The sequence below is a fragment of the Elephantulus edwardii genome, unplaced genomic scaffold (genome assembly GCF_000299155.1).
Source record: "Elephantulus edwardii isolate Elephantulus edwardi_28Jun2011 unplaced genomic scaffold, EleEdw1.0 scaffold00443, whole genome shotgun sequence".
NCBI classification, from domain to species: domain Eukaryota; kingdom Metazoa; phylum Chordata; class Mammalia; order Macroscelidea; family Macroscelididae; genus Elephantulus; species Elephantulus edwardii.
In genome coordinates this window covers 94,140-110,574 of record NW_006400193.1, presented here as the reverse complement: position 1 = coordinate 110,574, position 16,435 = coordinate 94,140, and the positions used below count along the sequence as shown (strand labels likewise).

Here is a 16,435-nt window from a genome sequence, read left to right as displayed (position 1 = left end):
CCTCTATGACGTGGATTGATTCAGTGACTGCTGTAATCGGGATGGGTGTGTCGGAGGCAGTGAGATTGGCACAGGGTAAAGCAGGGTTTAGGGCTGTTGTACATAGGTTCTCTATGAGTCGCAAAGGACTCAACGGCACTTAACAACAACAACATCTTCTATTTGTTCAGTCTCTCTTTGACAGTTGACTTTAAGTTTAAAAACTTTTTTCCCCTTCTGCTCTTCATTTCACAAGAACTCTGAAAAGAAGTATCTTTGGGTTTTTTCCTGTAATTCCAGGTTTTGGTTTTGTTGGTTTTCTGTTTGGTTTGGTTTGTTTTTTTTTAATGTCAATATTGTTACTGCTTACTCGATCCCCCCCCCCAATATAGCAATACTTTTTATTTAACAGATAACTATTTTAGAAACAGGATGAGATTTTTCCATGTGGATAAAGTATAGTCACAGACAAGGAGAGAAAAGAGTCCACACTCCTGAGTCATTTGTTGGTGATAAAAGAGCCCTAAGTCACGGATTGAAGGTGTAGGGTTCCAGACATTAGTGTTCCCCTGTGTTTTCTGGCTTCATTCACCCCACCGTGGTGGTCAGATTCAGGAATGGCACACCCTGCATCTCCGGAGTCTTTAAGTGGAGGGGTGGGAGCAGGAACCAAGACCTCTCCTTGGGAAGGGCTTCCATGGGGTGAGTCAGGAACATACTCTGGCTGAAACAACTCTCCCAGGCTCTAAGGACTCTCTGCACAGTCAGTCGTCGTCGTCTTAGCTAAATAATCTTTTTATTTTAATTGGTTCGCTTACAAAGTTGGTATAAATTGTGTTTTAACTGTTCCTCATTCATACTGTATCATACAATCATTCTCACGCATTATATTTTATAAAATTAACCACCATTAGACCTTGCCCTGTCTTTTCACTCAGATTCTACCCTTACCCTCCAAACTGTGCATCTATGTGGTTTCCCCCCTACCATACTCACCCCTCCACTCCCATGGCTTTCCCCTTTGGATTCCCATGCATGTCTTACTAGTTTTAGGCAATATCTGTCCTAATGAGACTGAGTTTGTTTACTCAGCATAATACTCTCCCGTTTCTCTCAAGTTATGCAGTATTTTTCAGAATTGTTCCTCCTGAGTGTTGCATAATACTCCACTATGTGAATGTACCATAATTTCTCAATCTATTCAGTTATGGCTAGACATTTGGGCTGTATTAATGTTCTTGCAGTGGTGGGTGAACAATACTGTTATGAACATTGGTGTACAAATCTCTGTGTCTCAATTCTAATTTCCTTGGAGTATATTCCTAGTAGTGAATAGCTTGGTCATACGGAGTTTCTGTGTTAAACATTTTTAGGAAATGCCAAACTATATTCCAGATTAGTTGTACCATTTTACAAACCATCTCCTCTCCACATCTTCTCCAACATTTATTGCTTACTGCCCTACTAAGCTTTGCCACTGCTGTTGGGGTGATATTGTGGTTTTTAGTTCATCTCTCTTATTGCCAGTGACTTTTGAGTATTTTTCTGAGTTTGTTGGTCATCTGAATGTGAAGTCTTTTTATTTCTTTTGCCCATTTTGTAATTGGGTCATCAGTCTTTTTTTTTTTTCCCCTGAAAGCCCAGGAGTTCTGTAAACATGAGACCCTTATCTTAGATGGTATTACCAGATGTTTGTTCCCAGTCAATAGGTTTTCTTTTCACCCTGTTAGAAATAGATTTTGATAGCACAGAGATTTAATCAATTTTATCCTCTCCAGATTGTGCATTTCAGGTTGTATTTGGTAGTCTTTTTCTATCAGACTAGGCCTTCTAAGCTTGGTCGCAGTTTGTCTTTTGGGAACTTTATGATTTTGACATTTACTCCAAGGTCACTGATCTGCATTGAATTGATTTGTGTGTATATATGGTATGTGGAACCTGCTTCAGCTTTCTGTAGGTAGCAGTTCAGCTTTGCCAGCACCATTTGTTGAAGAGGTTGTCATTTCCCCATTTGTCAAGTTTTATTTATTTGTCAAATATCAGTTGACCATAGATGGGTCCTATGGATTCTTGATTCTGTTTCATTGGTCTGTGTGCCTGTCATTTTACCAGTACCATGCTATTTTTGTTACTACTGCTATGGTAGGTTTTGAGGTTAGGGAGTGCTATGCCACTCACTTAATTTTTGTTTTCAGAAGTGCTTTGCTTATTTGGGGTCTCTCTTTCCTGTCCAAATAAACTTGACAAATTTCCCTTTCAAACTCCTTGAAAAATGAATGTGGTATCTGTATTGGGATTATGTTGAATACGTAGATTGCTTTTGTGAGGATTGTCTTTTTCACAATAGTGAACATGAACATGGCACATTTTTCCATTTATTTCTTTTTTGTACCTTGCAAAAACGTTCTGTCGTTTGTGTCTCTAGTTAGGTTCACTTCCAAGTATCTCAGTTTGTGGTTTTCTGTCGTTAATGCTATTGCTTTCTTGGTTTCCTTCAGTGAGTTCTATTTTTTACCATAGAGGAGTCTCATTGATCTTTGGATATTAATCTTATATTCTACCACCCTACTAAATTGGTCCACTAGCTCTAACAGTTTTTCTTACTGAGTCTTTGAGATTTTCTGTGTACACTATCATATCATCTGCATATAGCCACAGTTTAACCATCTTTTTGCAGATCTGGATGTCTTTTATTTCCTGCTCTTATCATATTGCCCTAGCAAGTACTTCCAGTGCTATATAGAAGTGGTGACAGTGGGCATCCTTTTCTGGTCCCTGTTAGCAAGGAAAATACTTTTAGTCTTTCTCTGCTGAGAAAGATACTGGCTCTTGGTTTTGCATATATAATTTTCACTATATTTCCTTCTACTCCGGTTCTGCTGAGTATCTTACCAGGAAGGAGAGTTGTATTTTGTCAAAGACCTTTTCTGCGTCAATTGCTTAGATTATATGGTTTGGTTATTTGCTTAAATTAATGTGGTGAATTACTTTGTTTTTTTCTGTTGAACAATCCTTGCAAACCTGTTAGGAATTTATTTCATTTAGTCATGATCAAATTTTTCTTTTCTTTTGTGCTTTTGGATTCTGTTGGCTAGGATTTTTTTTTAAGCATTTTTACATCTGTATTCATGAGAGATACTGATCTTTAGTTTTCTTTTTTGGTAATATCTTTGCTTGGCTTTGGTGTTAGGGTTATGCTTGCTTCATAGAATGTCTCTGGGAATGATCCTTCTTTTTCTATTCTTTTTAAAGTAATGTAAATAGAATTGGTGATTAATTTTCTCTGAATATTGGATAAAATTCAGCTGTTGAACCATCTGATCCAGGACTTTTTTTGTGGGGGAGTCTTTATGACCTAATTTTTTTCTTTTGTGATGGATTTGTTCAAGTGTTCTCTCTCTGTCCTTGTCAATCTGAATAGGGCATGTGAGTTCAAGGAATTTGTCCATTTCCTCTAGGTTTTCAAATTTATCAGATTATAGCTTTTCATAATCTGATATTACAGTTTTAATTTCCTCTGTTTCTGTTGTGGTGTCATTTATTTCATCATTAATTAGTTAATTGAGTTATTGGTTTAGTGTCTCCTCCCTTTTTGATAAGTTTGCCAGTGGTTTGTTAGTTTTATTGACCTTTTCAAAAACCAGCTCTGGGTTTTGTTGATGATTTAAATTGTTTCTGTTTTCTATCACATTGATTTCATCTCTTGTTCTTACCATTTCCTTTTATCTAGAGGCTATGGGGTTAGATTGTTGCTGCTTGTATCTATTTGATGAAAGTGTTGAGTGAGATTAATTTTACTTCTTTATTTTCTTATGTGTTTGCCTTTTGCTTTGAACTGCTTTTTTAGGACTGCCTTAACTACATTCCAGAGGTTTTAGTACATTGTATTATCAAAGTTTTGAGGAACTTTTTTATTTCATTCTTTATTTCTTCTATAACTCAGTCATGTTCTAGTAGGGTGTTACTTAACTTCCACATTGGTTGTTTTAGAAGCTATATCCTCTTGTTATTAATTTCCTATTTTATGGCATTGTGGTCTCAGAAGATAATTTGTATTATTTTAGTGTTTTTTAATTTGTTGAGGCTTGGTTTGTGTCCTAATATTTCATCAGTTCTGGAAAAGATGCCATGTGCACCTGAGAAGAAAGTCAATTGAATTTTCCTTGGATGCGGTACTCGTAATACATCTACGTGGTGCCATTGGCTGAATGTATTAGTTTAGATCTTCTGTATCTTAAGTTTCTTTTGAGTTGACCTATCCTTTGATAAGTGTGGTGTATTAAAGTCTGCCACCTCTGTTGTAGTGCTGTCTCTTTCTTCAATTCAGTTAACAGGTGTTTTATGTATTTAACTGGTCTGTCATTTTCTATATAGATGTTGACCAATGTTAGGTCTTCTTAATCTATGCCTTTAATCATTATGTAGTGCCCTTCCTTGGTGGTTTTTATTTTGAAGTCTGTTTTGTCAGAGATGAGTATTGCCACTTATACTTTTTTGTGGATGCCATTTGCTTGGTATTTTTCCCCCTGGCCTTTGAGTTTCCCTTTGTTTCTTAGATGTGCCCTTGTAGACAACATACTGATGGGCTTTGATTTTATTTATTTTTTTTTTTTAAAAAATCCGTTCTGCTACTCTTTTTTCTCTTGATTGGAGCATTTTGTCCTTTCACATTGAGTAGGATTATTGACAGGCCAGGTTTTGTTTGTTTGTTGTTTTTTTTTTAAAATAATTTTTATTTATTTATTTATTCTTTTTTTATGTGTGTACCGTCAAATTGGATCTGACTGGTACAGGAGGTGATTGTTCCTCCTTCTTCAGCAGAGCATCTGGTGGATTTGAACCGTGCACCTCTGGGATTGCAGTGCAGTTTCCTGCCACTAGGCCACCAGAGCTCGCCAGCAGGCCAGGTTTTATCATTGCCATTTTGCTGTGTTTATTTTTTCTTGTTTCTGTTATTATGGTCCATCCACTTTCCTTTGATGTCTCTGTGTAAAGAATTTCCCTTAAAAGTTCTTGTATATTTGGTTTTGTTTTCACAAATCCCTTCTTTCTTTTCTGCAAAGGATGTGATTTCTCCTTCATATTTGATGGAGAGCTTTGCTGGGTACAGGATCTTCAGTTGACAGTTGTTTCAACTTTTTGTAGATGCTATCCCATTGTCTTCTTGCATTGTTTCTGCTGAAAAATCAGATCTTAATCTAATTGTACTTCCTCTGTTTTTCTCCTGCTGCTTTAAATATTCTGTACTTTTATTTTGGAGAATTTGACTATGATATGTCTTGATGTGTTTCTTTTTGGATCTAGTCTATTTGGTGTTTGCTGAGCTTTTTGACAGTAGATATCCTCATTCTACATAATACCTGGGAAGTTTGCTTCTAGTACTTCTTCCACAATTTTCTCAGTGATTTCCCTGTCCCTCTCGTATTCTGGAAGTCCAACCATATGTATGTTATTCCTTTTGTTGTCATCCTACATGATTCTAATGTTTTCCTTATTTTCTTTTTATCTTTGATGTTTCTTCTAGTATGCTTCATTACGTTTTCTGTCTTGCAGCTCACTCTTCTACTCCATCTCTTCTGTTCTACTTTTTTGTCCCTCAAGTATATTAAACACTTCTACTATTTTGGTCTCAATATTCTGAATTGTATTTTCATGCATTTCTGTTATTTCCAGTACTGTGTTGGCTGTACCCTCTCTGTTCTCTGATGATTTTTTAAGTTTTTGTATCTCTTTATGTATAGTTTCAATTCTTGCATATTTTGCATTTTCTTCCACAGTTGTGCAAGTTCCTCCTTGTCAATATATTTCCTGCTCCATGTCTCTGGAGTGTTTGCTTTCTTGCTGGTTTCCAATTTTTCTTCCATCATTTGAACCTTTTTCCTTAGCTGTTCAGATAACATGAATATATTTTCTTCTGGTTCTCTATCTCTAGGTTAGTCTGTTTATTTGTGGCTTCTTTCGTTTGTACTTTCATTCATAGCTGTTTTAATGTCTCCATGGCAACATATATCATCTGCCTTCTTAATTCTGTGGTAGTCATCAGGTCTGCAGTATTTCCAGTTTGTGGTGTTTTTTTTTGAGAAGGCATAATTTGTTTTTTTTTTGTGGTGTTTGAAGCTGCCTGCTGCTTTCTCAACATTACGTGAAGTTTTTCTTGGTAAGTATTAGGCCATTTCTATTTTGTCTGTGTAAGTTGTAGGTGGTTCTTATCTTTATGATGTTATAGATTAGTTGCCAGGTTAAAACGTTCAGTCATTGGGGTGAGCCGCTCACTCTACTGGAAGTCCTTTTGGGAAAAATTCATCTTTCCTAAAGTCTTGGATCTTTTCTCTGTTCTGCACTGCAGAGACAATAGATGCAGTCTTCTGTCCCAAACTCTATTGTCCTCCTTCGTGTATGAAGTGGCTAAGTGGTGTGAGAGACCACGTGTTCCATTTAAGCAGTTTCTGTACACATTATGCCCTTCTAAAGCTTAGTATCTTCCTTTGTCTCTGGAGTGGTGTGAGATCAAGGCCATGAACTCAAGCAGTTTGTGTGCTAGGGGATGATCTCAAGTCAGTCCTCCCTCTCAGAAAGCTGCAGTAATCTTTCTCCTCCTTGAAGTTGTGCATCCCAAACTCTCTTACCTGTTTGCCCCTGGGGATGACCCTGTTGCCACAGAGTCAATTACCTATCTTCAGGTAAGACTCAGTCTTGTCTTCCCAGAAGCACTGGGAAGTGCTCGCTCTGGGTACAGTGGCTCCCCTGATGTACCTTCTTTACTGAAGCTCAGTGTCTTCCTTTGTCTTTGGAGTGATGCTAGATCAGGACTGCCACCTCAGGCAGCTTGTGTGCAGAGGTGTCTCAAGTCTGTCCTATCTTTCGCAGAAAGCTGAAAAAGTCTTTCTCTTAGCTCTGTGTCCCAAACTATTTTCCCATTTGATCCTTGGGATGACCCTGCAGTCAAGAGACAAAGATCCCCAAAAGATGGGACCTATCCCAAGGAAAGCCTCTGACCTCAGTGACTAACGTAATGTACCTTCTTTCCTGAAGCCTAAATGTCTTCCTTTGTGTTTGGAGTGGTGTTAGATCAAGGCCACTAACTTAAGCAGCTTGTGTGCAGGGGAGTCTGAAGTCAGAAAATTTTCCCCCTGCTTTTAGCTCTGTGTCCCAAACTCTCTTGTCCTATTTGGCCCCAGGGATAGCCCCACAGACATGGAGGCAAGGATCCCCAAATGGAGGGACCTATCCTCAAGGGAGCCTCAGTGCTATCTCCCTCTTTACTCAGTTTCTTTTGTTATAAAGAAGTACAGGGTGGTTACCTACTTCTGTTTCTGAATATCTGGTCATTTTTCTCAGATGTAATAAGAAATAACTACTTCATTTTTCCATTGAGTTTGTGTATGTAGTAGCATCTGTTTCTCTCACCAGTTTATCTGCTTTTATTTCTCTAGTACCACTTTTGTTCTTCTGTAACTTCCCAGGATACTTTGTTGTAAATAAACTTAAGAATTTGCTTGTGAATTCTTATTGATACTATTCTGAAAGTTTGTTTTCTGATTCACAAGATGTCTTGCAGTCATATTTTCAATAATATCTCCACAGGAAAGGCCTCCTTTCATCCCAGCAGGAGTAGTAGCACGTAAGAAGAGAATGGAGACTGAAGAGCCAAAGAAGAAAAGGGTAGGTTACTTTACATGAAGGCTCTGCCTGCGTTAATTGTGAAAAAAGAGGCAAAGGTCTGTCAGCACCACTAATAATAAAGGAGAGCAATAGGATCTATAAATGTATATTGTTAGCTCCTCGAAATAATGTGACGATAAGCCTAAGAAAAGTCCCTGTTCTCTTTAGATTTTTTTTTTTTAGTTCATGGGACAGTAGTAAATTTTGTCCATTAACAGAGCACAACTGCTTTCATGCCAGAAGTAGGAGGTGAATTCATAGGATATTGAAATCAGTTAGGTGTTGCATTGGCAAAAAGGCATTATTTTATAATGACAAAGAGTTTATTACATAGCATTTCTAAATGTAAAAGATAAAAGAAAGCTAATTTTAAATTTTTTAACTTTTTTTATCATTGCAGGAACGAGATATTGAGTTGGAAATGGGAGATGATTATATTTTGGATCTTCAAAGTAAGTACTATCCAGAATAGTGTCATTATCTTAAAGTTTACATTTACATATAAGGTGTTTCAAGAAAGTGAGGAGACTTTAAGTCTTCAAGCATATTTGATTTTTTTTTCTCCATTTCTTGCAGATTAACTGTTGCTTACTGATAGAGTTCTGTGAGAGTAACTGTATGCACCTTTTGTATAAATGGGTTCTTTCTGTAGCTTTTGTTGTTGTTGTTGTTATGTACCATCGAGTCGCTTGCGACTCATAGCGACCCTATGTACAAGAGCTCTAAATGCCATTCTATCCTGTGCCAACCTAGCCATCCCAAATGCACTTATTCCCACCACTCCAGTCCCAGAATTGATCCATCTCATCGAAGGTCTTCCTCTCCTTCGCTGCCCCTCCACTGTGCCAAACATGATGCCCCTCTCCAAGGATCAGTCCCTCCTTGCAGTATGCCCAAAGTGTGTCAGACAAAGCTTCAAAATCCTTGACTCCAAGGAGCATTCCAGCTTCACCTTCTCCAGGACAGACCTGTTTGTTCTCCTAGCAGTCTGTAGCTTTTAGAACGTAAAAACGTTGAAATGTTCTTGTCTATTTATTGTACTTTTTGCTTCCAGTCCAAGTAGGTATCCTGTGTTTGTTTTTAATTCCCTGGCTACTTGTTTTTGACATATGAAATATCTTAGGCAGAATTTGGAGTAGTTTTTTATTGATCATTTTGTAGTGTTAAATACTGATGCGGTTAAATTTATGGAATGATGCCACTGGGCAAAATTACACTCATTTTGGGCACATCGTTGTTTAAGTTATAAACAAATATAAAACTAATCATTTTGTTTGTTAACTTTAGAATACTGGGACTTAATGAATTCATCTGAAAAATATGACAAGATACCAGAGATTTGGGAGGGTCATAATGTGGCTGATTATATTGATCCTGACATCATGAAGGTTGGTGATCCCTTTCCTACTTTGTGATTTCCTTAATAATTTTTTTTTTATCCTGCAATACAAACCACTCAAAGAGAAACCACACTCCTGGCCTACCTGTTTCTGTTCCCTCAGTACTTTACCTGTATGTACCTTGAAACTTACCAGTCCCTCTGAATATTGTTAGAGAAAATCACTCAGCTCTTCAAATTGAGGTCCTTAGATGTATTTTTCCCCCATCTTTGCTTCTAGTTTTGTATAATTACATCTTTTTATTTTTAAAGAAATTACAAGAGTTAGAAAAAGAAGAAGAGCTAAGAACAGCTGCTGGAGACTATGATAGTGACTCTGAAAGTGAAGATGAGGAAGTGATGGAAATCCGACAGTTGGCCAAACAAATTAGAGAAAAAAAGAAGCTAAAAATTCTTCAATCAAAAGAGAAGAATACACAGGGACCTAGAATGCCTCGAACTGCTAAAAAGGCAAGTTTTTGCTGTTTTCAAACAAACATGACCTCTGCATATGAATGAGATTACTAAGTAATCATTGCTAAATAAAACTTTTCTGTCCATAAGTGACTATAAAATTTTACTTCATTTCCTTGATGAATATTCAGTAACAAGATTGCTTGATTCTTAAAGTTTATCTGAGTGTTTATGTACAAATATGTTTGTGTTTCTTATGGCTATCCAGATAATAGGATAAGTGTGTACTGTTTCATGTGTTTACTTCATTGTATCTTTTGTAAAATGTTCAAGTATTTTATTTAAATTGGGATTTTATTGTTCTAAAATTACATATCATAATAAGTTATTTTTTTAGTCATGCGCTCTTTTACCAACTAATTCTCACTAACTTAACTCTCATTTTAACACTATTAAAACTCAGATTAAGTTTTTTTAAAAAATTTTTTATTGGGATACATATATAGTCATTCAGATACATCATTTCATACATGTACTTTGCATTTTATACAATCTTTCATATACATTGTATTCATGTACATTGTGTTTTATATAGTCAGTGTATAATTGTATATGTATTGATCTATGTCTATTATCCCATCTTTTCAAGTTTTCATTGATTCTATCTTACTCCTTTACCCACCAATCTCTGCTATCAGTAATATTCTCTTCTCCCTTTTTCTCCTCTTCCCTATTCTCTTTTGATAGTTATTCACACATTAGTGATTTTATACAGTATTTTTCCTTATGTGACAGTTATTTGGGTCAGCATAATGCTCTCCAGACTCTCCCATGTAATATGATATTTTACTAAATCATTATTCCTTAATGCTGTATAGGATTCTGTTGTGTACCATAATTTCTTAATTCATGCATTGGTAGGCTTTTCAGCTGTTTACATTTCCTTGCTATTGTGAATAACACTGCTCTGAACATAGTTGTACATATCTCTACTCAGGTCTCAGTTCTGATTTCCTTGGGATATATTCCTAGCAGTGGAATATCTGGGTCATACAGGATTACTATGTTTTGGTTTCTCAGGAAAAGCCAAATTACTTTGCATAGTGGTTGTACCATTTTTAATCCCAGTAAGAGTGCTTTGGACTTCCAGTCTCTCCACATCCTCTACAACATGTGTTTTTACCTTTGTTGTTAAACTTTGCTGCTGCTGTGGTGAAAATTTATTGATTTACATCTCTAATTGCTAGGGATTTTGAACATTTCTTCAAATATTTCTTGGCCATCAAAATGTCCTCCTTTTTAAAGAGTCTTTTCCCACTTAGTAACTGGGTTACATCTCTGTAATATTCTGTAAGGTTTAGTTATGAGATCCTTGTCAGATATGTCATTGCCAAATGTTTTTTTCCCAGTCTGTGGGCTTTCTTTTTACCCTATTTGATGCACACAAATACTTATTTTAAGAAGGTCCAGGGAGCTCTGGACTAGTGGCAAGAAGTGCACTGCGATCCCAGAGGTACGCAGTTTGAATCCACCAGATGCTCTGCTGGAAAAAGAGGGGCAATATCCTCCTGTACCAGTCAGATCTGATTTGACGGTACACACAAAAACAATAAAAAAAAAAGAAGGTCCCATTTGTCAATTCTTTTTTTCTCTTAAGTTACAGATTGTTTGGCTCTGTAAGCCTATTTATGCTATAGGCTAAGGCTTCTAAATGTGTTCCCATTTTGTCTTTTCTGATCTTTATGGCTTGGGGTTTTACCCCTAGGTCTCTGATCCATATTGAGTAGGGTTTTTTCCTGTATGGTGTGAGTTGTGGATCCCATTTAAATTTTCTATAAGTAAATAAATAGTTTTACCATTGTTAAAGAGACTGTTCACTTTCTATTTAAAGGATTTTGTTACCTTGTCAAATACCAGTTGACCTTATTTTGATAGGTTGTTCTAGAGTCTTTTCTGTTGATCTCTGTGGTTGTACCAGTACCATGCTGTTCTGAGATCCAGGAGTGAGGTACCTCCTATATTATTTTTGTTTGCAGAAGAGCTTTGGCTATTTTGAGCCTCTTTCATTTTCAAGTAAAACTGGAAATGACTTTTTCTCTTTGAAGAATGAACTGGGTATTTAGTCCTTGGTCTTTTTCAGTGATTTGCTATGTTCCTAAAACTGGTCAGTGAATAAGAGTGACAGAAGAAGAATTGATGCCTTTGAAACTTGATGTTGAAAAAGAGTATGGGTTATCCCATGGGCTGCTAAAAGAAAAAAAAAATATGTCTTGGAGAAAATGAAGCCAGAGTGCTCCTTGGAGGCAAAGATAATAAAGCTCAACTCACATCCTTTGGCATGTTGCTTCAGAAAGGAACATCATGCTTGGAAAGGTGGAGGGGTGTCAGAAGAGAAGAAGACCCTCAAACTGGTGTATTGACACAACAGTGGGCTGGAATGTGTCAGAGATTGTGAGGATGACATAGGATAGGACAAGGTTGAGGTCTTTTGTTCATAGGGTGCTTATGAGTTGTACTCAACTCGACGACACCTAACGGCAACAAGAAGATTAAAATTGTGTAGAACCTATAGACAGCTTTGCTATTTTCAGTGTTGAGTCGTCCTGTTCTTGAATCGGAAATATTTTTACAGTTAGTTAGGTCTCTCATTATTTCTTTTTTAAATTATTTTTATTATTTTTTTTTTTATTTTTTATTTTTGTGTGAGTGTACCGTCAAATCAGATCTGACTGGTACAGGAGGAGATTGTCCCTCCTTTTCTCGGCAGAGTATCTGGTGGATTCGAACCGTGTGCCTCTGGGATTGTAGTTGGAACTCCTTGCCACTAGGCCACCAGAGCTCCCCCTCTCATTATTTCTTAGAGTATTATTTTATCATTTTCTTCATCAAGTCTTTTGTGTTTCTAAGTTTATTCCCAAATAATATAAATGGTTTGTGTTTTTATTTCCTTTTTCCATGCTTTCATTGTTGCTGTAGAGAAATCCAGCGATTTTTTTATTTTGACACTCTACAAAATTAATCTATTACGTATAACAGGTTTGTTTGGTTTTTGTTTTTAGTTTTTGGTTTGTGGTTTTTTTTCTTTTCTGAGCCTTCGGGGTTTTCTCTTAAGTATACGTAGAAAGATGTACTACTATGTATACTTTCATTTATTGTTGAGTGTTCTCTGTGTCATAGTATGAAGTCTTTCCCTCCAAAAGATTTTTTTTTAAAAGATTTTTTTTAAGGCATCTTTCTTTCCAACTCCGTACTCTTGTTGGACTATTAAGTTGTTTCTGCGTCTGATCAGGCCTAGATTATGCCGATCCATGTGAACAGTGCAGGGTCCTAAACCACCTGGAGAGAGAACAGTTCTGTAAAAGATAAGAGCAGCAGGGTTAGTCTCTCAGTATGTGGTTTTCCTATAAAGATGTGTAGACACAAACGTCTAAGTACTTCTGCTAACCAAAAAGTTGGAAATCGAAAACTATCCAGTGGCTCCATCCATGAGAGAGAAGCCCAGATGGCCAAATCAGCTCACTGGCACCTAGCAAGTTTCATTTGATGAGAGGTTATTGACTCAAATGGACAATTTTATATTCCTCTTAGCAATACTCAGTGTTTGGACCGAGAGAGCCTTAGAGTCTACCTTTGACACTTTGCTTAACTGCACCTTTGGTGATTGTAGTGTTAGCCTAAAATTTAGCTTTTTAAGCCATTAAGATTAGCCCCTTCTGGTCTCCATCTATGTTAACTGTAGGCACCTGATCTTGCAAATCACCATCAGCTGTTATACTAGGATCTAGAAAGAATGCTTCCCACACTGAGCAGCAAAACTTGAGGCAAGCAAGGATTGGAGCGGCAAGACCCTACTGCTGGAGAGACTGTGACATTGCAATGGAGAAACTGACAAAACGTGACCTGAGGCTTTTTGCATTTGTGCTGGCCACAGTTAAAGCTTTAGCTGTTCTTGACAGAAGCTTGACAGAGAAGCTGACTTATAACTGCTCTGAAGCTGGATGATTTGGATTTGACTGCTGAACTGAAACCAGAGCCTGGACTAATTTGAGGAATTGTTCCTTGGAACTATTGGGCTAACACTTGGACTTGTCTTGGGATAGATTCTTTGGGATAGATCCTCCACTCATTTCTCTTAATAAACCCTATTCTCGGTACCACAACTGTGAGTCTTTGAGTCAGCAGTGAATTTCTTGCTGCTGCAGGGACTCTGGCTGCACCATGGGATAGGCCTGTGGGCTCTTTAATCTGCTTTCTACTCTGGGGCAGTGAGGGGCTGTGCTCTTACCCTTTCAGAGAGATGCTCATGGCCCTATGCCTCCATGCCCAGTTTTCCACTCTTCTTTAGACAAGTGATCTCATTTATACATTGGAGACAGATTTATGCCTCAGGATTGTTGTGAAGACTAAAAGGACAGGAGTGTACATAGTGTGGTTTTCATGTGAACCGATTAATCAGTTTCAACTTTTCAAAAACATGAAAATGAGCCCAAGGAAACAAGCAGTATCTTCTCAAAATTATGTTTTAGAGTAACATAAAATTTTATTTTCCTTGGTTTTTTCGAACATTTTATCAGATTAATTTTGCTTAAGAGAGATGTTTTTTCTTTCAATTTTTCAGGTTCAACGGAAAGAGTTGGAGGATGCAATGCAAAGCCTTGGAATTGACACGGATATTAAAGAGAGTGTAAGTGTGTAGGGATAATTCTAGTTGTGCATATAATTAGATGCAGCTCATTGATAAAGCTGGGTTTTTAGAAGCCTCATTGATTCACTAAATACAAGGAAAAGGAATTAAATGTACTATTTTTATTGAACAGATTTTTTATTCATTTCCTACTTTTAGTTAAAATACATGATGAATATCTCATATAAATACTCTCAATATATTAGTTGACACTTGATTTTCTTTCAGTCTGTAATTTTGGGTGTTTGTAGGTTTGGTCATCCTGCACTGCTGATGCAAATGGGTTGAATTTTTAAAATTCACTTTTTATTATTGTTCCCAATTAGTTGAATATATTTAGAAAGACCTTTTTATAAATCATCTGTAGGAATGTGCACAGTTCCTTGTCTCCTACTTTAGTTTTACATTTTAGTTACTGTTAACAGTTTTATGGTTTGAAAAATTGGTTGATACTATGTTTTCTGTGTACATAGTTTTCTATTTTCTAGTTAATAGAAATTTGTAAATTTTTTTAAAAGTAATATTCATGCTCATTCTTTGTATGTTCCATTGACGTTTTTTGATTGTAGTATAGACAAGTTATCATTGTGGAGTAGTTGTGTGTACTATGAAGTAAGAACTGTTCAACAGCTTAGCCTTCAGTGTGTTTTCAGAAGGCAGTATATCATCACATGGTAAGAGAGTGCCCATTTTTGTGGGCATTCTGGCTGGTAGATTTAAAATGTGTGCCTTTGGGTTGCCAATGCAAGTCTTTACCAGTAGGCTGCCAGGGCTGTTTCACGATATCATTGGAGTGGGGGAAAAATTTTATTTTGAAACTTTTAAATTTGAAAATTTTTTTAATTTAAATTTTATTTTATTATTTGTGTGTGTGTACCATGAAATCAGATCTGACTGGTACAGGAGGAGGTTGTTCCTTCTTCTCCAGCAGAGCATCTGGTGGATTTGAGCCGTGCACCTCTGGGATTGCAGTACACCTTCTTGCCACTAGGCCACAAGAGCTCGCCTTAAATTTGAAATTTTTAAATTAATGTATTTGCCATCTCCTAGAGGAATTCAAAGAGATCTACTGAATAAAGAGCAGACTGTTTAAATTCACCAGCTGCTATGCTGGGAAAAGATGGACAGTCTCCTCCTGTGTGATACATAGTTTCTGAAAACTCAAGCCCACTTATATATCATGAATTATGCCAGATCATTTATTGTTTGTTGCACGTAAGAGAACTTGTTCATATTTTACTACTTCATAGAAACAGTATCAAGTAGAGTTACAAAATACAGAGAAAAATGTGTTAGATTTCTTTCCAAAAGTATGAGATGAACTTGAATTTTAATAAACAATAAGTGAATATACCTGTTTCCCTATCTTTGCTTAAATGGAGCATCATTTTAATGTGTATTTGTATATAAATATACTACATTTTATACACACATTTATAAAGAGACCTGTGCACATTAAGTATTGAGTTGCTAACTAACAAATCAGTGGTTCAAACCCACCAGTCCCTCTTTGGGAGAAGGATGATAATGGTTTGACGTTCTGACTGCCTTCTTGGACATTTGCGCTCTGTCATATAGTATGGTTATTAGTCAGGACTCAACCAAAACCAGTGGGTTTATACACATTTAATGTTTCATTGTCATTAGGTGTTTTGCTTAATACTTACTGAGATAGTTTTATTTTACAGATGAAGTAACCCAAAAGTAGCAAGATATCAAAATCTGTGTCTCAAATATAAATTATGATGATAACTAATAGTTTAGTAGAACACAAAGAATGTTAATGTGTAGAATATTTAAAATGGAATGAAAAGCAGCTTCATAACATAAAGAAGCTTATTTTAAATGAGAAAAATGACCAATAGATGGCTGGAAATTGTGTCTTTTAACTCTAACTTATTTGGTTATTGTTCTGAAAATTTCTCACTGTTCTTCCCCTTGCTGGATTGTTTTTTTATCACTAAATCTTGAGGCAAGGCTGAAGACCTGGAGCTCTAGAATTACTTGGTCTTTCATGGTTTTCAGGCCCACTATGTGGTCCAGGCAAGAAGATCTCGGAGTATAAATAGAAAAAGGAAACGGGAAGACTCTGCCCCACCCACTTCTGTAGCCCGGAGTCGTAGTTCTTCTCAGATACCACGTGATGTTTCTGGTCTTCGGGATGTCAAGGTTAGTGTCTGTAATAAATGTACTACTGCTACTAAACTTTCTGTTTAGATGCAGTAAGATTGTTGTTGTTGTTATGTGCCGTCGAGTCGCTTGCGACTCATAGCGACCCTATGTACAACAGCCCTAAACTCTGCTCTGTCCTGTGCCAA

At 36.7% G+C, this 16,435-nt stretch overlaps 1 protein-coding gene across 1 annotated transcript in view; it reads left to right on the top strand.

Moving 5' to 3' along the window:
• LOC102853596 (nucleolar GTP-binding protein 1-like) overlaps positions 1-16,435 on the top strand; it is a 64,591-nt gene that overhangs the window by 40,006 nt on the left and 8,150 nt on the right. The window contains exons 10-15 of the mRNA XM_006902728.1: positions 7,564-7,641; positions 8,042-8,093; positions 8,929-9,029; positions 9,293-9,490; positions 14,052-14,117; positions 16,143-16,286. Of these exons, the coding sequence (XP_006902790.1) occupies positions 7,564-7,641; positions 8,042-8,093; positions 8,929-9,029; positions 9,293-9,490; positions 14,052-14,117; positions 16,143-16,286 (639 nt within the window). The remainder of the gene's footprint in view (positions 1-7,563; positions 7,642-8,041; positions 8,094-8,928; positions 9,030-9,292; positions 9,491-14,051; positions 14,118-16,142; positions 16,287-16,435) is intronic.